General features: G+C 39.4%; 1 protein-coding gene across 1 annotated transcript in view; it reads left to right on the forward strand.

Moving 5' to 3' along the window:
- Window positions 1-22,091, forward strand: part of CLMN (calmin) — a 92,704-nt gene that overhangs the window by 45,114 nt on the left and 25,499 nt on the right. Inside the window, exons 2-3 of the mRNA XM_034769203.1 lie at window positions 16,044-16,105; window positions 20,788-20,883. Coding sequence (XP_034625094.1) covers window positions 16,044-16,105; window positions 20,788-20,883 — 158 coding nt within the window. The remainder of the gene's footprint in view (window positions 1-16,043; window positions 16,106-20,787; window positions 20,884-22,091) is intronic.

Raw genomic sequence — 22,091 nt, forward strand, 5'->3', positions numbered from 1 at the left:
GTGCTGAAGGAAAAGATTCTTGAATTGGAGGGGCAAGTTGAGACTCTAATAAGAGAACTGGAGGAGTTCCTAGACAACCAGATTCAGGAAACACCAGTACCCCAGGTCTAAGGAAGAATGGAGCTGGTCACAAGGGAACTGGGGAGAGAGAAGAAGTCAGAGAGAAGGCCTGGCAGTTTGTAACCACCGGAGACAAGAGGTCATGGCAACATTCTTCATGGTTGGAGACAGATGAGGATAGGTAGACTATGGCCACCAGAAAGAAGAGAAACCGGAGAAATTCCACACAGCTCTAGACATTTCAAATCAATAACAGGTCTTCAGCGTGGAAACTATGGAAAATGCCTCTCAAGATCCAGGAGGTCCAAAGGAATGGAGAGATGTATAGGACACACATATGGATGGCAGCTTGGTCTAACCTGTAGGAAAATCAAGCTTACCTTTAAAAGAGTTCTCTAACTATCCAAGGAAGTCGGACCCTTGTGGGAGATTCAGTACTCAGAAGAACCAAAAGGGAAAGGTGGACAACAGGACAATGTGCTGCCTTTCTGGAGCCAAAACTCCAGATGTCCTTCTAGGATTGGCTAGGCTTCTGAAGCCTACGGGCCAGGATCCATTGGTGATGGTTCATATCATCCCACAACACAGTGTCATTAGTGCTATCTTACGGATACTAGATGAATTTAGGGAACTTGGAATCATGCGGAAGAATAATAATGTCCAAGTGATCTTCTCTGAGATACATCCTGTCCCATGACCAAAGGAAGGCAGAATGCAGAAGATTCTGGAAGTGAAGCACTGGGTAGGTAAGTGGTATAGGATGAAGGGCTTTGGTTTTGTGAAACATTGGCCCACTTCTCTCTATGGGGAGAGGGAGCTGTATACTTTGGGTGGCCTCCACCTCAGAAGAAGGGGGACCAATCTGCTTGTGGACAGACTGCTTAGAGTAGTCAGGAGGGGGTTAAACTAATAGCAAAAGGGGAGGGTTAAAAGGGGGACAATATGAGCACTCGTTTAGCACAAAATTGAGATGTTGAGAACAAAATCAATCAAGGAACCAAAGGACATGAAATGCTTGAATTTCCTATATACTAATTCTAGGAGCCTGGTTAACAAACAAGAGAATTGCTCATTTATGAGCATACATTTGATCTAGTTAGTATTACTGAAACCTGATGGGATGATTCACACAACGGGAATGTTAAAGTCAATGTTTATATACTATTTAGGAAGGTCTGAGTGAGCAAAAGGTGAGAGGGAGTGGTGCGCTATGTAAAAAAGGGCATTTTCTGTTTCCAAGTCACTGATAACTTGGAAGAAAATAATCTTGAATGTTTATGGATCAGTGTCCTAACAAATAAAGCACAAGATGGGGTATTAGTTGGTGTCTGCTACAGACCACCAAATCACACTACATAACTGTCTTGCATCTGAAGAAGTGAGGTTCTTACCCACGAAAGCTTATGCTCCCAATACCTCTGTTAGTCTTAAAGGTGCCACAGGACCCTCTGTTGCTTTTTACAGATTCAGACTAACACAGCTACCCCTCTGATACACTACATAACAGGAAGACCACCTCCTTACAGACCGGTGTCTAATGTGTAGGGGAAAATACTGTGTGATCATGGGTGAGGTCAATTTGAGTGACACATGCTGGAGAGCTCATGCTGCCAGCACTAAAACATATTTGGAATTTCTAAACATTATAGATGACAATTTCTTAACACAAAAAGAGTTGCAGCCAATATGAGGGAATTCTGTATAGGACCTTGTCCTAACAGATAGAGTAACTGATTCCAGAAATAAAAGTTAATGGTAGCTCAGGAACAAGTGATCATAACTTGATCACATTTATAATGTGCAAGCAGAATAAGGTCCAGACAAGCAATAAACACTTGGTGCTTTAAAAGGGTCAGTTTCACAAAGATGAAAACAATTATGACCCAGATCTTCTTGGAGGAAGAATTTAATCAGAAAAATATGAATGATAATTGGGAATCACTTAAGAATACTTCACTAGTTGCTCAAAAAGCCACAATCCCACAACTGAGGAAGAAGACTGATATATTTTTTTCATTAAACCAGCACAGCCTGGTTTAGAGAGGAAGTGAAGGCAGGTGTCAAAAAATAAATAAACAAATAGAAGAAAGGTGAAGTTGAGACTAATGAATATAAATCAGAAGTTAGGAATTGTAGAAAATTGATAAGGGAAACCAAGGGACACGAGGCAAAATCCATGGCCAGTAGCATTAAGGACAAGGAGTTTTTTGAGTATTTTAGGAACAAAAATAATCCATTACTATATGGAAATGGTAGAATTATCAATAATAATGCAGAAAAGGCAGCAGTAGTCAATAAATATTTTTGTCCAATATTTGGGGGGAAAACAGATGAAGTCGCATTATCTGATGATGATAGCACTCTTTCCATTCCATTAGTATCTCAGGAGGACGTTAAACAGAAGCTGCTAACGCTAGACATTTTTTAAATCAGCAGGTCCACATAACTTGCATCCAAAAGTTTTAAAAGAGCTGACTGAGGAGGTCACTAGCCCATTTAATGTTGATTTTCCAGTAAGTCTTGGAGCACTGGGGCAGTTCCTGAAGACTGGAAGAAAGCTAATGTTTTTCCAATTTTTAAAAAGGGAAAAGGGATGACACAGTAACTATAGGCCTGTCAGCCTGACATTAATCCTAGGCAAGATAATGGAGCAGATGATACAGGGCTCAATTAAAAAGAACAAATGGGGGTAACTAATGCAAATCAATATGGGTTTATTGAAAATAGAGCCTGTCAAATTAACTTGATATTTTTTTTAAATAAGATTACAAGTTTAGTTGATAAAGAGGATAGTGTTGATGTAACATACTTAGATTTCTGTAAGGTATTTGATTTATACAGCATGACATTCTGATTTAAAAAAAAAGCTTCAATGATGTAAAATCAACATGGCACACATAAAACTGATTAACTAATAGATCTCCAAATGTAACTACTGTAAAAGGGGAATCGTCAAGTGGGGTCCCACAAGGATCGGTTCTTGGCCCTATGCTATTTAATATTTTTATCAATGATCTGGAAGAAAACATAAAATCATCACGGATAAAGTTTGCAGATGATACAAAATGTGTGGGATTTGTAAATAATTAAGAGGACAGATCACTGACTGAGGGATCTAGATCGCTTTGTAAAGTAGACCTAAGCAAACAATGTACATTTTAATATGGCTAAACATACATGTATATATCTGGGAACAAAGAATGTAGGCCAAACTTACAGGATGGAGGACTCTGAAAAAGATTTGGGAGTTGTGGTGGATAATCAGATGAAATGAGCTCCCAATGTGACGCTGTGGCCAAAGAGCTAATGCCATTCTGGGATACATAAACAGGGGAATCTTGAATAGGAATAGAGAAGTTTTTTTACAACTGTATTTGGCATTGGTGCCACTGCTGCTGGCATACTGTGTCCAGTTGGTGTGCACTATTCAAGAAGGATGTTGATAAAGTGGAGAAGGTTCAGAGAGGAGCCACAAGAATGATTAAAGGATTAGAAAACAGGCCTTATAGTGATAGACTCAAAGAGCTCAATATATTGAGCTTAACAAAGAGAAGGTTAATGGGTGACTTGATTACAGTCAGTAAGTAACTATATGGGGCAACAAATATTTCATAATGGGCTTGTTAGTCTGTCAGAGAAAGGTATAACACGATCCAGTGGCTGGAAGTTGAAATTAGACAAATTCAGACTGCAAATAAGGCATACATTTTTAACAGTGAGAGTAATTAACCATTAGAGCAAGTTATCATGGTGGATTCTCCATCACTGACAATTTTTTTTTTTTTTTTTTTTTTTTTAAATCAAGATGGATTTTTTTCTAAAATCTGCTCTAGGAATTATTTTGGGTAAGGTCTATGGATACTGGTTATATAGAAGGTCAGACTAGATGATCACAATGATCCCTTCTGACCTTAGTCTATGACATCATCATGATCCAAATGCAGTGTAACATCAACACAATACCAGTACGATCTGGATGATTCATTTTCATATTTAACTCATTAAAAAATCTGTTTTAACTTAAATAAGATGTTTCTGAATTTCCTGGGACTGTGCCTCAGGTTTTTAGGTACAGCTTGCTGCTGAGTCTATGAAGCCCTAACTGTTCTTGTCCAAAATCTGAATGAGTGTGCTTTTTGCTTTGGCTTCTGGCAAAGATCAGCTACCTCTTCTGTAGGTCGACTAGAACTTGCATTTTCAAAGAGAGAGACTTAATTAGATCTCTTTTTAGTCTTTAGCACTGAAATGTAACTCGATGAGATTTTTATGAACTATATTCTGTTCACATTTTTACCCATGCAACTTCTTTACGTTCTGTTGGGTTTACGGTTTAACTGGTAGCATGGCCCCTTGTATCCTAATGCTCTCTGATGATGATGATGATTATTATAATACTCAAAGTTCCCCTGTTAAATTGTTGATAAACTGACTTTTCACAGAGGATTCTCTCATGATTTGACACTGAGTATGGCCCCTCTTTGTAAAATCCATGAGAGACACTGGGTTGGGAAACTACTGGTAAAAGGCTTTGGCATTATAATCCAAAAACATGACTAGATACTGTGCTGCTTTCTCTTCAGACAACTCATTCACAGAGAGCAACAGCTCAAAGTCTGTCAAGTACACCCAGATTTCAGTCTCATCAGCATGATCAGTAAACTTCTCAGGAAAAAGGGCTTTTGCCATCTTGCAGCTGCTGCCACCAGTTGTAATACTTCCTTATAGAACCACAGAGATTTATGGAACACTGCAAGAAACAACTCCAGCACCAAAGGCAGGACTGAACTTCTTCCTAGCCTTCTATCCCTGAACCAAGTCTACAACATATCAAAACGAGACAACAACTTAACACAGAGATAAAGACATAGCACTACCTATTGGTAGAGGTGCTGTCTGCACTGATCATGATACTAGTATGTATTTTGCATAGGGGAAGGCTCATGGGGCCTGATAATATTTTAACTGGTAGATTTATTTTATTTATTTATTTTTTATTTATCCACAAGTTCTTTCAGTCACTCTATCAGTAGCATAGATTTATTCTACATCTACTCCTAAATTACATTTGTTTTTTCCCCTAAATATTTTCATGCTTTCCCTTTCTGCCCACCTGGGGACTGATTATATACCTTTCTTTCAGCAGACAGACATGCTTTTGGGGTTTTGCTGTATTCTGAGATCTGAACTCTTGCCCTCTCTATAACAATTTCTATTTCTAGACTGTTACACAATAGTGTCTGTGAATTCATGCTGTTCCTACTTCTGCATAAAGAAAATAACTACCGAAGTGAGAAAAGAGTTTAACTTCTCTTCATTCATTAGCACATCAGCCAAAGAACTGAAGTGGCCTGTGGACTATGAGATGCACTTATCTCTAAATTAAACCTAACCCTAAACAATTATGATTTGTTCCCAACAGTTACCTCTGTTCTTCTTTGCTTATGCAGTACTTTGTGCCTAAGCCTGCACATGGAATAAATATTTTTTTACTCTGATTTTTTTTTTCCAGAAATACCTTTTCCTGTGGGAATGGTCATTGAAATTGACACATTTTTCAGAATGTTTTGAGTTAAACAAAAATGGCATTTTCCGTATATAAAGTTTGGACAAACAGTTTCTGACCAGCATTGGTGAGGGCATCTAGAACCTCACATTAGAATTTTTTTTTATTATTTAAATCTATGTATATAAATATATAAAAACAGCAAGTGGTCTATTCTAGCAGTAGTACAGCATGGTACCACATGAGGATCCAGGTTTGAGACTCAAATATATGACCCAATTTTGCCCTCTTGACCCATATGAGGGAAGAATTGAGCTCTTCTCTGTTTTGATGAGTTGGTCGCTTCTAGGAGCATTGCAGAGGCAGTGCTCCCAATACCTATGGAAGCATTCCCCTGCTGTATGAACGATCTCTCTATTCATGTTGGCTTATGGTTTCTGCATGCACCATAGTGAACATAGGGTTCTCCTGGCCTGTATGAGCAAATCAGTAATCTGTCAAAAGGTTTGCCTCTATATGGATAAAAATAATAATAGTTTGTATTTGCATAGTGCTTTTCATCTAGGTATCTCCATTTCAATTTAAAACATTACCTCACCTAACTCTTGAGAGTTATGGGAGCAGTATAATCCCCATTTTGCAGAAAAATAAGCTGAGGTCCAGAGAAAATAGATGACTCGCTGTGTCGCCTCTGACAAATCAGTCGCTCAGCTGAGAATAATAGTCAGGATTACTGACTCCCAGTTCCATGCTCTGTCCACTAAGTAACGCTTCCTTTTTCTACTGTATGCAGCTTCGTCTACAGTATCCACTTATCTTAGTATTTACAGTATTCCCTGAATTTATGCATACTGCAAAAAATCAGATCATGTCATTTAAGGAAACTGGCAGATTTTTAAAGAGTAACCACTGGGTTCCATTAGATTTTTGCCTGTACATTAATACAACTGATGATGGGCCATTACTATAGTTCAGCTTGTGGTGGTGATTTCAGCTAGATCACTCCAGTGTACAGCAGAGTTTCATAAGTTTTAAATAGTACTTGCAATTGTTATTGATTCTGTTGGCCTGCCCTTTCTCCCATTGCAGATCAGACTGTAGCTCAAATCTTAGAGCACTTGATTTTTCTCTTTCTGTAATGATCTGCAGCCCGTTCTCATATCACATGTTTAACCCATGATGCACAAAACATTTGCTTATTCTCTAAAGTTGCAGGATTTTGTTCCAGTTAATACTAATCTCAATAAATCTCTCAAGCTTTTATTTTAGAATAGCATGTGCTTTTACATGCTTTTAATGTTCATTTGTCTTCATGCTTTTCTCCTCCCTCTGAATTATTTAGTAGTTTTGAGAAAGGCCATTAAACTCAGTTCAAGAGGCAGGAGAAAACATGGAACCCACTGTGATTATGTGGCTCAGCCATCATGGAGTGCAGTCAGAGCTTTGAAGCCTCTTCCTTAAGTTTGTTGACCGAGCACATTAGCAGTGGCAGCTCCATGTCGGGGACCCAGACAATTAATGAATTTAGACAGCCAGCTTTTAATACTGGACCTACAGTAGTGTACATACATAACTTGGCTTTGCTTTGCTTGCTCCTTTCATTTCTGTACATTTCCTCTGGTGTTGGGATGTTGTGGTTCAAAGTTGTACCATAAACCTTTTATCTGCCTTATATCAGCTGGGTGATGCTTTTTGTTTCTGCTGTCTTTCATAGTGAAAAATAGTTCTGGCAGGGAATCCCTAGCTTTTTTGACAGGCTCAGAAAAGTAACTCCGTGTCACTCCCGTCCTGTGGGTACTTTTCTTTACCTGACTTACTGTATGGTCAGAAAACAGAAATGCATTTTCTTGAGCACAGGATTCCTGTACACATAAGGCAAAGACCTAGCTATATTTTATGCCTCTTTTTGGCAATTGTCCCATAGACCTGGCATTGTATCTTGAAGCTACTGCTCTAGGCAAAAGAGGTCACACAAATTCTGCTTTTAAATCTGGGCTTCGTACTAACATCTGAAATTCACCTCAGAAAGCTGTCATGTAGTTTTATTTATTTAATCAATCATATCAGATACATGCTGGGCACACAAACGTTCTCACTCATATTATCGAATTGTATCATTTATAGTGTGTATTTGTATATAAAAATGCATCTAGTCACAATGATTTCATCAGCTTTGCTAAGATAAGAGCTGTAGCAAACATAAACGTGCGGAGTAATTCTCAACTGTCTTTTAATGTCAAGAGAAATGTCCCTGATTTTTTTTTTTCATCAGCAGTTTTTTTTCCTTCTTAAATGTGTGGCTTGCTTTTATTAAACACTGGGATTTGAAAGCCCATCAGTGTCACGCTTGATTGAGAGAGCAGAGTTTCTTTTAAAATGCTTTATTTAACCCAAGCCACTTCAATATTCAGCTTTTTGTCTCTGTTATCCTTGTGTTCAGATAGCCACTCTGATTTTGCTGTTTTGTCTCCAATTATTTGATTTTTAACATGGCTGTCGCTGCGTTCCTTCTCAGAGAGCTGATACTCTCCTGAATACTGTGCATCTTATTACATTTCAGGTTTTAGTGTGTGTCTACAACCTTGGTCAGCTAAAAGATGGGTCCTCCCCCCTCCCATGGGATGGTATTATTATATATATTTTTCAGAGTCCATAAATGTGGTCTGTGCTTTGAAGAACAAATTAAAGACAAGTCCCTGCTCTGAAGAGTTTACAGTCTAGATTTTAGACTTCCAACAACAAATGAGGGTAAACAAAAGGAGGGGAAGGGATGACACAGGATTGGGTTCCAATGATAAGTTCGCACAGTGAACATCTTGAAGTTTTTGTAATATTTTTAAACTCCTGGCACTGAAGTGAGTTTAGGTGAGCTTTGAATGAAAGGCAGGTGGTGGTTTGGTATACAGGTGTTGGGATGTATGTCCATGCAAGGAGGCATAGAGGTGTGAACAGGAGGGAAAGTGAAGTGAAGCTATTGCCTCATGGGATAGTAGAATAGAAGTGTTTAGTCTGAGGTGGGTCCAGTGCCATTGTTTTAATTATCGGAAGGTGGGGGTAATAAGTTTCTCCCTGGCGAATGTACATCATGGGCCTGATTATACATTCATATACACTGACATAATTCCATTGCCTTCAGTTGAATTACTCCTGATCTACCCTGGAGTAAGTGAGAGGAGAATCAAGCCCCATATCTTTGAATAGGTAGAAAAGGTTCAGGGGGATCCTGGAGTAGAAGCGTTCAGCTTTGTCCTCCAAAGGAGCGTGCAGCGCTATTACATGGGAACTGGTGAGAAGATCATGAGCTTCAGACATACTGAGGACTAAAAAAAAGTTGAGTAAAATTGTCTGGGAATCTCAGATTCGTCATTCAACATTTGAAAGGAATATCTGGTTATTGATTTGCAGATTCGGCCCTAACCAAAAACTGCACTCTGTCTAAAAAATGTACTTTCATGTAATGAAAATCCGGTTCTGTGAGAGCCCTCTGGGTGTCTGTACTCTGTACAACAGTAATACCAGCCTGAGCATTAAGAATTTCTGCAATAAGGTTTTAACTCTGCAACTTTCCTTCAAACAAAAGAGCCTCAAATGTTCAACACCTGCCATAGAAGTTTAATAAGTAGCCCAGTAAGTGGGTCATTTTCAACAAACAATTAATTTAACGACTTCATCTGGAGGTTCAGTGGCACTATTTCAGAGTAGGTAACTTGAGATTGGTTTCTACATTTATATGCTGAAGTTAATGTTTCCTTTATAAACCCATAGTTTTAAGGATTTAATATTTCATGTGCTCCAAATCTCATCAAGCTGAGAAAAGTTTCTAGCCAAGATGTATTTCGAAAAGAAAATTGATATTAATGCTTTAAGTGGTTGTGAGTTCTCAAGCACACACACAAAAAATACAATTCTCAGGCATTCTGAAGCCTATAAAAATGAATTTTGTGGGCAGTTTGAATAAAACTCTCACCTGGGGTTTTGGCTCCACTGCTCAAATCTGCATACTTACATACTGTACATGGAGCTGCTGTTCATGTCAGTGGGAGAGCTACACGTTGAAGGAGGACAGAATATTAGGGGAGGACTCCACCAAGCAGATTGGAGAGGAGAATTTTACTTATATATTGTCACGTGAGTTAGTTGTTTTACAGCGATTTTTTTTTAAAGCCGATGTAGAATAGAGCTGCAATCCAGGCGTGGAGAATGCCAGTGTGTTAGTGCAATATTCTGGGCAAGAGCACTGTGTTCAAATGTGATTGGATCACAAGGGAAAATAAATGCAATATCCTAGGCCTAGTCACTACTTTACCCTCCTGTCATCCAATCTTTCTTCATCGCTCCCTTCATCAACTCCTCCCACACTTGCCTTGTAACTTCTTTCATGCTGCCTTCTACAACTTTTATCAATCTTCCACTCTCCAGGTCCCCTCCTTCTTTTCCTTTAAATCCTTCCTGGAACAGCTACTTTTTTCACGGATCCTTCCCACACCGATCTTCTAGTTCTTGCACATGCGTTTTGGTTCTGTAAAGTGTCATGTAAGACACCACTACCTAAACAAACAATCCTAGTCAACGCTTAAAGTGTGTGGGAAGGGATTGCAGACTTGACACTTTTTTTTTTTTTTTTTTAAATCAAGCCATGTCTTTGAGATTTTAAGTACTGCCTTACTTAGGCTGCTGCTCCCAGATCAAAATAAATTCCCCCCATACATACAATAGACTGTTTTCAGTCCACTTTTCGTGTTGCTCCTAGTCCTCATTTGCTCAGATGACAAAACATGGAGAGAAGCCCTAGAGTAGAACTGCAAGGGGTGTAGCAAGTTAGGAGTCAGATGTGCTAACTGCTCTGCACAGGGGAAGTTTACTGAAGCCAGTTCTTAGTCGGCAGTTCACTTACAGACATTACAAAACACAGGTAAGAAAAGAGTTTCAAAGAAACAGAAATAGCTACTGAGGGTGAGTGGGATTCAGTGTTTTAATGCTTGTATAACCATCAACCCATCCCTGACTACTCCACCTGCACCGAGAGTTCATATTATATTAAAATATGCCATTAAGGTGGAAATAATCAAGGCCAGGTCATGAAATGATGTCAATCCATGGTCATCATGCTGCCATTCCAACCAAAGGGGGGGGGGGACAAAGGAAATTAAATACATGCAGCTAGAGCATATTAAAATCATGTTACAACTCTACCTTAAATCCATTAAAGGGCGGAAGTTGAGGTGAAGCTCCCACAGCCCCCTTAACCAGACCTTATTGGGTAGGGTATTCTCTGTTTATACAAACAAACACAAAGCCTTTTTCATTAGCATTGCCATTTCTATTTTGTAATTTTATTTCCCAAGTGAAACAGTATAAAATCCACAAAATGAAAGTATACCTGAGCAGAGCTTGGGGGAGTGGGTGGGTTCAGGAGACTGATAATGGGATCCTTTCACCTCTAGTTTGCTGATTTAGCTACAGCTCAGATCGGTAGTTATTAAAAGTTGTTGTGACCTGATGGCTGCTTGGTGCCATCAGTCCTGTTCTTAGTGACTTTCTCTCTTGGCCCTATGGGCTTCCTAATTTACAATTGGACATGTAATTAGTCTTATAGAATAATATGATTTCTAATTACATCTAAAAGCCTTTAGCTCTCAAATCAGAGGGTCCGGTATTTCTCCATGTTTCACAACTCATCAGTGTGCCCAGCCCATTGATACCATATACCAAAGGGCTGTTTACAGCTGGCTTTACCACAACAGAAGAAAGAGGACTTTAAAACAAATCAAAAACTGCTATCTCCAATTGCCACTCGATGTCACCACCATTAGTGGGTGAATTTCTTGTAGGCATCACAGCAGAGGTAGGTCCTGAAGAGGGATTTGAAGGAGGAGAAAGTAGTGGCCTCAAAGATTAGTACAGGAATAGATTCAAGGCTGGAATCCTTGATGGAGAAGATGGGGATGGGGATGGTGCCATTAGCTGACAAGGGGAACCAGAAAAATTGCATTGATTGATCCCAGTAGGACTCAAGATTTAAACCCCAGAATGCAGTTTAGTTAGCAAAAGGAAGATGGCAATCTGTTTGACAGATATCACCATAGTAGCATGTGTTTTCTGGCTCTGAGTAGCAGGAGATACAAACTTTTTCTAATAATTAACATACACTTAATATCTCTGATCCAATTCCTGCCATCCTCTAGGATGTAGCTGTAGGCCAGGGAGGAATTCCCAAGGTTGCAATAACGCCACTGTTTTCTCTGTAGCCTCTAGGGACTTTCCTTCCCTTTCAGTTATTACACATAATATTTGCACCAAGTCTGTGTACTGGGGTGTGGTATTAGAGTACAGCATTTGTCTCTGAGTACTCACTTGGGCACATCTCCCATTAAGTTGAATAGAAGTCTTGCCTGAGAAAGGACTCAAGATTTGGCTCTCTGAAAACAGCGGTCACTGCCTTCTGAGGGTCAAAGTTTCACATCTTGAATTTTTGTTTGTCTTTTATGATAAGGTCAAAGCTGAGCTTGACCCCTGAAACTCAAATGTTAAACCAAAACCAGAATGCTATAGCTTTACTACCATCTAACATGTCCCTAAATTCAGCCCTCACAGCAGGCATTCTTCCTTTCCAGCCTTTGCACTTGATTTGTGTGCAGGCTGGCCATATGGTGTGTGTAATTATTCTTTTATAATGCTGTTATTGCTCTCTAGTTGCCCAGTAAACCCAGCACAATTTCAGTAAACTGTATACATCGGGGCAGAAATCTTAGACTTGACTGATTTTCTGCACCTTTATGCAATGGTAGGTGCAAAGAAAAAAGGTTCCATTTGATTTATGGAAACTGTATAAAGTTTATAGAGTCTCTACAATCCTCACAAATGAAGAAGGCTTGTAGAGAGGGGAGGCTGCATCAAAACTGGGAGGTCCACAAGACTAGAGGAGAAAAACACTTATGGCATATGTCAGTAAATACCTGTGTGGACCTTTCCCCCATTAATTCTCCAGATCAGCATATGGACTGCATAAGCTGTTATATTCTTTTCCCAGTCCAATTACTGCTACGCTGTAGCACTGGAATATCACATAGGCGATTACTGTGTTTCTGTCAGGGTCACTGTTCTTCCTTGTAGCAGTTTTGTGCCCAGTGATTATTCTCTGTAGAAATTATGTCCTGAATTTTCATATGGTTGTGGGCAAAAGCATGAGCATGCCTAAGTATGTAAATCATCTGATGTACAAGTTGGATTTGTGTGCACACATCTGCATGTATATGTGCAACCCAGCCTTGCGTGCATCGCAGGATTTATATAGCTAAATTAGCTGTATGCCTTACTGTACGCTCACTTTTGCAGGTACCCATTTGTAACATGCAGCCTGCAGAATATTTTTTCTTTACCCTAGAAACAGTGATGCACAAACTGATTGGGATAAAATAGAAACTGACCAAAATGAAACCTCTTCTGAGTTAGAAAATGTTAACTTCCCTTCTCCCATCTCTGACTTTTGTATGCTTTTGGACTACCTGGTTTCACCTGGGGCAGAAATTCCAGAATACTGCTCTGACAGTATTTTCTTCCTAACTAGAATTGGAAAAACACTAATCTAGTTCCTGATATCTCCAGTCCTTTTCTAAACCAAAAAAGATATACATCCCTCGCTATGTAGGACAGCCAGCACATAGCCTGGGTAGACTCAGTTTCCTAACCATATATAACGCCATTTCTGGTGCTTTACAGGCTGTCAAAAGGGGGGGAGGTGCTGGAAACATGTGCCATTGTCCATACTTTATATTGAAACCTGCAGGTAATAGATGATACTTTTTTTTTATTGATATTCTAAAGCCATAAATGTGACCTTTCAGTTTCACGTGTGAGGAAATCTGTGCACATACTTTCTGAAATATTTTGGGGAAAAAAAGCCAATAGCAATAATTAGTTTGCCATTTTTTGTGATTTCTAAAGCACTTAAAGGGTAATGAATTTCTTTTATTCAGTCCTACATAAAATCAGATTTTACAGAAATAAGCTGATTTAAAAGGCTTGAATGGCTGGCAGTGACAGATACAATTCACACTGAAAGCTCAATTCCTATACATCAAAATAAAAAACATTGTATGTGTCATTAGAGGTTGCTGATCCTTGAATTAAAATGATCAAAAAGCACAATATTAAAATGTGATTGATGGAAGCTACTGCTTAATCCATAATTAGGCTGACCAATAAAAACAATTCAGACTTCTACAGGACATGATTACCCAGGAGGTAGCTTAGCTATTATTTTCTTATTGCTAAAGAAACAAAATAATGTAAATATATTTGTGATATGCTCTTCAAGTAAGTTGAAACACAACATGACTAGTTTAATATGGTATTTTTGTTAGCAAGTTGTCAAATTTCCTTCATTTAAGTGAAAGCTGAGAACCACTTGAGAATAACTGTATGTCTGAAATGAAAATATTTTCTCTTTAATCTCTTTCAGTTAAAAGAAATGTGGGTGTTACTTTTTATAATAGTAGGTAAATAGAAGTCAGGCAAAAATATGACTTTTTTTTTTATGCTATCCCTTTTGTTTAATAGGGAAATGTACCATTTGCTGAGTCCTTTTACATTAGGTTGTAAACTCTTTTTGTGGCGAGGACTGTGTCTTCCTAAGTACTTGTACAACACATAGCATAATGGGGCACTAGTCCTAATTGGAGACTGTTGGTGTTATCACAATATAAATAATAATAAATTCTTTGAGGGAAGTTGGCATTTTGATGCAAAATACAATAGCTCAGAGGTTTGGAAGATGAGAGTCTTTTATCTAATGGCTTAAATCAAGATGGGAACATTTCCCTAAAAGATGCGTAAATCAAACTTTTTATAATGAGACTTGTGCCTATCATGACTCATACCTATCATGATGACCGATATTGTCTCATTGTTTCTTTATACTTCCCCCATCAGTTATCCCTTGTTTTATACTTAAATTATAAGCTCCTGGGGGCAAGGACCATCATTTTGTTCTGTTTCTACATTGCTTAGCACAATGGAGTCCTGGTCCATGGCTCGGACTCCTAGGTACTATTATTATTACTACTACTATTAGTTTTTGGCCAAACCCACGACTGATGTCAATTGGTATAGCTCAGTGGTGCTATGCTGATTCACACCAGCTGGCTCTTTATCTTTCTTCCTGCTAAATTTAGCCACTAAAATTTGCTTTTATCTTAATGGAAATAGATTTAGTTCATGTTGTTAATTTAGGTTTTAAATATTTAAAGTTAATAAAATCGAGGCTACTTAGTCTTCTAGTATTTAGAAATGGAAAACACTTGTTACTGTTACTTGTTAGGTAATCAAGAACATCTCTCAGTGAATGCAGGATTTAGTATCCCAATATCAGATAATAACCTCATACTACAGTAGATCTTAGCCAAAAGCCTGTCTCTAAAGCATCTTTAAAGGGGTAAAGGCTTCATTCTAATTCTTTCATTACCAAAACCAAAAATTCACTGTTCATAGCAACTACATGTATTCTTATTTTTAAAACAGTTTAGCTCATAACTGAAGTAGCAATGGCTAGTCTTTCACTTCATCCCATGCATGAAAGCTTAAAATGGAGAGAAACTGTAATCTTCTCCATCTTTGAACCTTTTCCCCAACTCCCATTTGTCACTCATATAAAGTGTCTAGACAGCCTGTATTCACTGCACCCATTTTAGGCTGACATTGTACTCCCAGCAGTAGGCAACATCTCATCGTGGCAATAATAGAAAAATACATCATCATAATAGTCTGTAGTGTTTTTTCATCCATAGATCTAAATATAATTATCCTTTACACTTTTTATTAATGGGGAGACAGAGGGAGGTTTAGCACTATTATTTTCAAAATGCGCATGCAAAAACCCTGGAGCATTATGCCATCCCGAGTGTCTCCGGGTCCTGATTATCCCACAAGTTGATCTGTGTGAGTGGAACTGTGCTTGTGCAGAGCCCTATTAACTGGAATAGAGCTCTGTGCACACAGAAGGGTTTACCTTTATGAATCAGCTGCTAGAATCTGGGTCTCTGGTTTTACACCCATATGCTTCAAAATGTAGGCGTAAGTGGTTTCCCCAGGGTCACATGCTGAGTCCATGGGATTCATGCTGAGTGGCAAGAGGGGTAGCTTTCCCACGGATGTGCCTACCGTCTCAAATGGCTATGTATTCACAGCAGCTGGACCCTCATGCCACTGCAGCGACACTCTATTTTTAGCATGCTAATTGGATCAGAGCTAGCACAGGTATGCCTCCTTGAGCTGGGAATTACACCCCCAACTCAAAGTGTAGACATACCCCATGTCAGAGCCAGGAATCAAACCAAGGTCTCCTGACTCACAGTACTGTGTGTGATCCACTGGCCACACAACTTCTTTATTGTATGGGGTTTGATTATTTTTGTAATGCATTAGAAACTGCTGTGAATTTTTCCACTTCTGAAAAATAAATCACCTACTTTTTTATTTGTAGTGGAGAGGGAAAATGTGCAGAAGAGAACCTTTACCAGGTGGATAAATCTACATTTGGAGAAGGTAAGGCCAACAAATACTTTTGTCCATTTGTAAAAATAAAAACTGTTCATACATCTTCCATAAATACCTCCATACTAAGATGATTATATATATATATATATACACACACACACCTGTCTGCTGAAAACGTAACTTCTGCCTTACCCAGGCATATTTCTTGATTTCATGTTCCTTCTGGTGTTATTCATGTATACTGTTACTGTAAAGAGTTTTAGAATACAGTATGCCTATATAAAATATAGGCCTGATCCTACTACATTCCTTTTGCTGGACTGGTTCCTTAGGTTATACTCTACCGGAGCCTTGAAAAGAATGATTCTCCAGAAAAGAAAATGGTTGTCAACAAAAGAAGAGTTAAAGCTAAAATTACACATCTGTGGTGTGAAGGAAAAGTGGAAACTAGCTATATACTGATATGTAAGAACAACACAATGCGAAAAGCATTTAAAAAGTGTCAGATTAAAGACTCTGGAAATTCAGGATTATTCTTATTTTAAAAGAAAATAAATAGCGAAGTTGAAATGTTTCTTTATTTTGTGGGGAAGGTTGAGGGCATGTTTCTGTGTGGGTGAAAGACACTTTTCTGTTGCTTTGATTCATTGGCTGACTGAGTTTATTTGTTACATGTGTATGATTATTTAATGCTGCGGGGTAGTCATTATGTGATTAAATTAATTAATTGTTAGCGTTAGGGCACATGGAAATTTCTGCGTAGGAGATTTTTATTTTCTTTTTAAATCTAAAGAAATAACGGAGAAATAGATGTGTGTGGTTTGGTTGCTCTGGGCATCACATTGGGAAATACATAATAGAAATTTGACAATGTCCTTTTCAAATTGGATTAGCAAGTCAGAGTTCTAAATGTCACGTTTAAGATACATGCGTTCCTTGGAACATAGCTCAACCCTTCATCTCAGGTTGATAATTTAAGTTCCTTGTATTTTATTATTTGTGGGTTGGTAAGATGAGACCTTAAAAATGAGGTCTTTTCTGCGCTCTGTAGATATTAAAGACCCCATGGTATTTTTCATAATGAGCCATTTGTCTCAATCTCCTCTGTGTCTCCCCCCTGCCCTCCCACACACACACACACACACACGCACACTGTGCTTTGGATCTGATTCTGCAACTCCTACTAACATTGAAAAGTAGTTTCTTGGTTGAATAGTCCCACCGAGAGTCAGACTACTCTCGGGAGTAAGCGCTACTCAATGTGGGAAGGTTGCAGAAAAGGAAATTATTATTACTAATGTGGCAATAGTGTGCTCAGTGCAGCACAAGACCCACAACTAAGTCTCTGCCCTGAAGAGTCTTCTATCTGAGGTGACTAATCCTACTCCCATTGGAATCAATGGCCAAGCTTCAGGAAGTGCGGGATTGTGCTGCATGTGCTGTATTTTTGTGCAGTTTTTGGTCTAGTTGCCACAATTCCTGACAGAGGTGGCTGCATTTCAGTGGTGGTGTAGGTATGTGATTTGTAAAGAGTTTTCAGATAAAAGTCACTAAATATATTATTTCTTAAGAGTTTTGCAGTTTATGTTACTGAAGAGATGAAAGGATCTTCTTAAATCTCATTGGAAATACAGGATAAGATTAGCAGTGATGTTTTGACCGAAAGATCTTTGGGAACAATCCACATTATAAATAGAAAATGTGTAATTCCTTTGTGAATTAGACTTTAGGATTTTAAACTAACTGCAATTTGAAGGCTGTCAGAAATGCTTGCTGAGCATCTGGCTTCTGAAAAAGTTCTTTAATTTACAAAAGGAATTAGATCATGAAAAGGCTGCGGGGTGCTGTTAATTCTGCCATACCAAGCACATGAAGTCTTAGGAACGTTATGGGCAAGTGGAGTGTTTTCTCTGGATTACTTGCCATTTTTTTTTCTCCCTGGCTGCAACAAAGCAAAATGCTCTTTGACAACAGCCAATGTCTGCTGTTGATGACGCTAGGTTTGCTGAAACTGTCAAAGTAAACATATTGAACTGAACGAGAGCATTGCCAGAACACTTCATGATGATGGTGATATTTCCTGAAACTGGGGATACGACTAAAGGATGGGTATTTTGTTGCTTTGCCTTTACAGATACGAAAAACATCTTTCAAGTGTCTTCTGTGACTTAGTGTGTCCTTATTTTCCACAGTGCAGATGCATAGACTTTAAGGTCAGAAGGGACCATCATGATCATCTTGTCTGACCTCCTGCACATTGCAGGCCACAGAACCTCACCCACCCACTCCTGTAATAGACCCCTAACCTCTGGCTGAGTTACTGAAGTCCTCAAATCATGGTTTAAAGACTTCAAGTTACAGAGAATCCACCATTTACACTAGTTTAAACCTGCAAGTGACCCATGCCCAGTGTTGCAGAGGAAGGCAAAAATTCCCCAAGGTCTCATCTGTCAATCTGACTCAGGGAAAAATTCCTTCCCAACCCCAACTATGGCGATCAGTTAGACCCTCAGCATGTGGGCAAGATCCACCAGCTAGTCACCTGGGAAAGAATTCTCTGTAGTAACTCAAAGCCCTTCCCATCTAGTGTCCCATCACTGGCCATTGGAGATATTCACTGCTATCAGTTGCAGATCGGCTATATGCCACTGTAAGCAGTCTCATCGTACCATCCCCTCCATAAACTTAGCAAGATCAGTCTTGAAGTGAGTTAAACGTTCCCCCCCCCCCCCCCCCCGTTCCCCTTGGTATGTGCCCGGTTTTGGGAACAGCTGGTTACTCACAACCCCCGTAATGAAGGACTTGTGGATGCTCCGCACATTGCAGGTTTCGGTCCTTCTGGTGTTGGAAGTTATAAAAGAAGTTTTTGGTTCAAAGTGAGTTATTGCTTTAGAAACTAATATCTTTCTCAGACCCATGGGTAGCGTTGAATAATATTTTTGGCTGCATGGGAGGAAGACTATTCACAAAAAGGCCCAGTTCCAAATTGCCAGAAGTTGTGCTTAATCAAACAGTAGTATGCAGTCCAACCAAAGAAGTAAAGAAGTGTCTCCTTAGGGATGAATGAGCAAGTGACGCCGAAACGGAAGGTAATTTCTGCAGCTGGGACTGACTCTGGAGGAGTGAGCAGATTTGGCCGTGTGCCTCACAGTGCACACATCATGAGACACCTATGTGGGTGGAGGAGATGGTTCCCTTCGGAGGGCTTTTCAGGAAAAGGAGAGCTGCTATATATGAAGTTGCCATGTCATTTTAAATATATTCAGTATACTTGGAAGTATAATGGCACCAAGGGAAACTTTTCAGCATAAGCAACCGAATACTGTCATTGACCTGGACTGTAATCTTCTTTATCCCAAGGTAAAGCAGGAGTAACAGCACTGATGTTTATTAGAGTGATACTGGCGTAAGAGATCAGAATCTGGCCCTTGGCCTATCCAGTACTTACATAGGGCCGAGCCCAGAAGTCTATATGGCTAGAGTCTGGTCTCTGTTACACTGATGTAAATCTGAAATAACTCTATTGACTCCAACATACTGGTGTAATGAGATCAGAATCTGGCCCTCAGTTTTAGCTCAGTCCTTACTTGGGCAAAACTTCCATAGATGCTAATAAGCGTTTTGACTGAGAAGTGGAGGAAGAACTTCAGAATAGAGCCCACAGTAGATATAAACCTATTATATTTATAAGTTTGCGGACAATACCAAGCTGGGAGTGGTTGCAAGTGCTTTGGAGGACAGGATTAAAATTCAAAATGATCTGGACAAACTGGAGAAATAGTCTGAAGTAAATAGGATGAAATTCAATAAGGGCAAATGCAAAGCACTCCACTTAGGAAGGAACAATCAGTTGCACACATACAAAATGGGAAATGACTGCCTAGGAAGGAGTAATGCGGAAAGGAATCTGGGGGGTCATAGTGGATCACAAGCTAAATATGAGTCAGCAGTGTAACACTGTTGCAGAAAAAGCAGAAATCATTCTGGGATGTATTAGCAGGAGTGTTGTAAATAAGACACAAGAAGTAATTCTTCTGCTCTACTCTGCACTGATTATGTCTCAACTGGAGTATTGTGTTCAGTTCTGAGCGCCACATTTCAGGAAAGATGTGGACAAATTGGAGAAAGTCCAGAGAAGAGCAACAAAAATGATTAAAGGTCTAGAAAACATGACCTGTGAGGGAAGATTGAAAAAATTGGGTTTGTTTAGTCTGGAGAAGAGAAGACTGAGACATGGTAACAGTTTTCAAGTACATAAAAGGCTCTTACAAAGAGGAGGGAGAAAAATTGTTCTTCTTAATCTCTGAGGATAGGACAAGAAGCAATGGGCTTAAATTGCAACGAGGGCTGTTTAGATTGGGCATTAGGAAAAACTTCCTAACTGTCAGGGTAGTTAAGCACCTGGAATGAATTGCCTAGAGAGGTCATTGGAGATTTTTAAGGGCAGGTTAGACAAACACTTCTCTCGGATGATCTAGATAATACTTAGTTCTGCCTTGAGTGCAGGGGACTGGACTAGATGACCTCTCGAGGTCCCTTCCAGTCCTACGATTCTGTGATTGTGTAAGAAGCCTTCTCGTGCTACAGTAATACAAATAGTAAAGAAGAAGAAGCATCCCTGTTTTGTAAAGTTCCACATATTTCCTTCAAAAATAATGATGATTTACCAAGTCCTGCTTTTAAAAGATTATCCAGCACTATCCAGATAACACTGCTTCCTTTCCTCACAGTGCAATCCTCCTCTGGAAGTGAAAGATTTGTTTCTTGATATTCAAGATGGGAAAATCTTGATGGCTTTGCTGGAGGTCCTGTCAGGGCAAAATCTGGTATGTATACAAGGATGAAAAACCTCTACGTAGTATGGCATTATCCTTGTGTGGGTACATGTGTGAACATGTAATAGGCCAGATTCTCCCACACACAGCAGAGTGGGGGAGAGGGTCACATCAGTGAGCCCAGTACAGTTCCCTTATCTGTGGGTTGGCCTCCGGTGGTCTAACTTACCCCCACTGTCATGTGGTCCTTACGGGACCTTACACTGGTGAGGGACCAACGTAAACTCCTTTACCTCTCAGGAGTTTTGGCAAGTTGGGGAGAGGGATAGCTCAGTGGTTTGAACATTGGCCTGTTGAACCCAGGGTTGAGTTCAGTCCTTGAGGGGGCCACTTTAGGAGCTGGGGCAAAATCAGTACTTGGTCCTGCTAGTGAAGGCAGGGGGCTGGACTCAATGACCCTTCCAGTTCTAGGAGATAGGATATCTCCATTAATTTATTTTTTTTATAAGTTTTTATTAATGTTTGTTCAGTGCCTTGAGATCTTCTTCAAATGGAGGGTACTGTGGAAGGGGCAAAGTATTTTTGGTAGAGCTGTATTTTTTATTTATAAATTATAGTTTTATTTTTTGGTAGATTTCACTAAACCAAAAGATCTGTGGCTTAATGCATGTGATTTATTTTCTGAAGTAGCCCTTGGTTTCAGTCCTGATACCTTGGTTCAGATTAGTTCAATCCCTCTGGTATGTGGAGCTATGTGTTTTCAGATTTTGACCTTGCTGGCATTTATTACCTTGAAAAACTGTGTACAAAGTTCCCAGTGCCTGGAAAATAGAAACATCTGCTATAGACATGAGCAATCAATTACAGATGATAATCCTCTGCCCATTTTAACTGCTTGGTAGGTCTTTTTATTCATACTTGCTAAGTACCAGATTTGCCCCTCTTATGTGGATGTAACCCTGCTTTGTAGTAAGAATAGAAATTGGCCCCACAATCCTCTCCACATTACAGATGTAATTGTGTTCTCATAATCAGCTGGTGAAACTCCCATCTGAATTGGGTACAGAAAGCATGAGAGTTGTCTGCACACTGCAGTTTTTGTGCGTCACCAATTTTGTGTGTCCACATCTATCATCCTGTCTAACTGGGTATGTATTAGTGCAGCCTGGGGAAATCTGTGCTGCTCTCTCACACTGACTCAGCAGGGGATAGAGGTCCTCAGAGTATGCACACAGAATAGCGTGAGCAACCTGTGTAGC

This window comes from Trachemys scripta, chromosome 4 (assembly GCF_013100865.1).
Source record: "Trachemys scripta elegans isolate TJP31775 chromosome 4, CAS_Tse_1.0, whole genome shotgun sequence".
Lineage (NCBI taxonomy): Eukaryota > Metazoa > Chordata > Testudines > Emydidae > Trachemys > Trachemys scripta.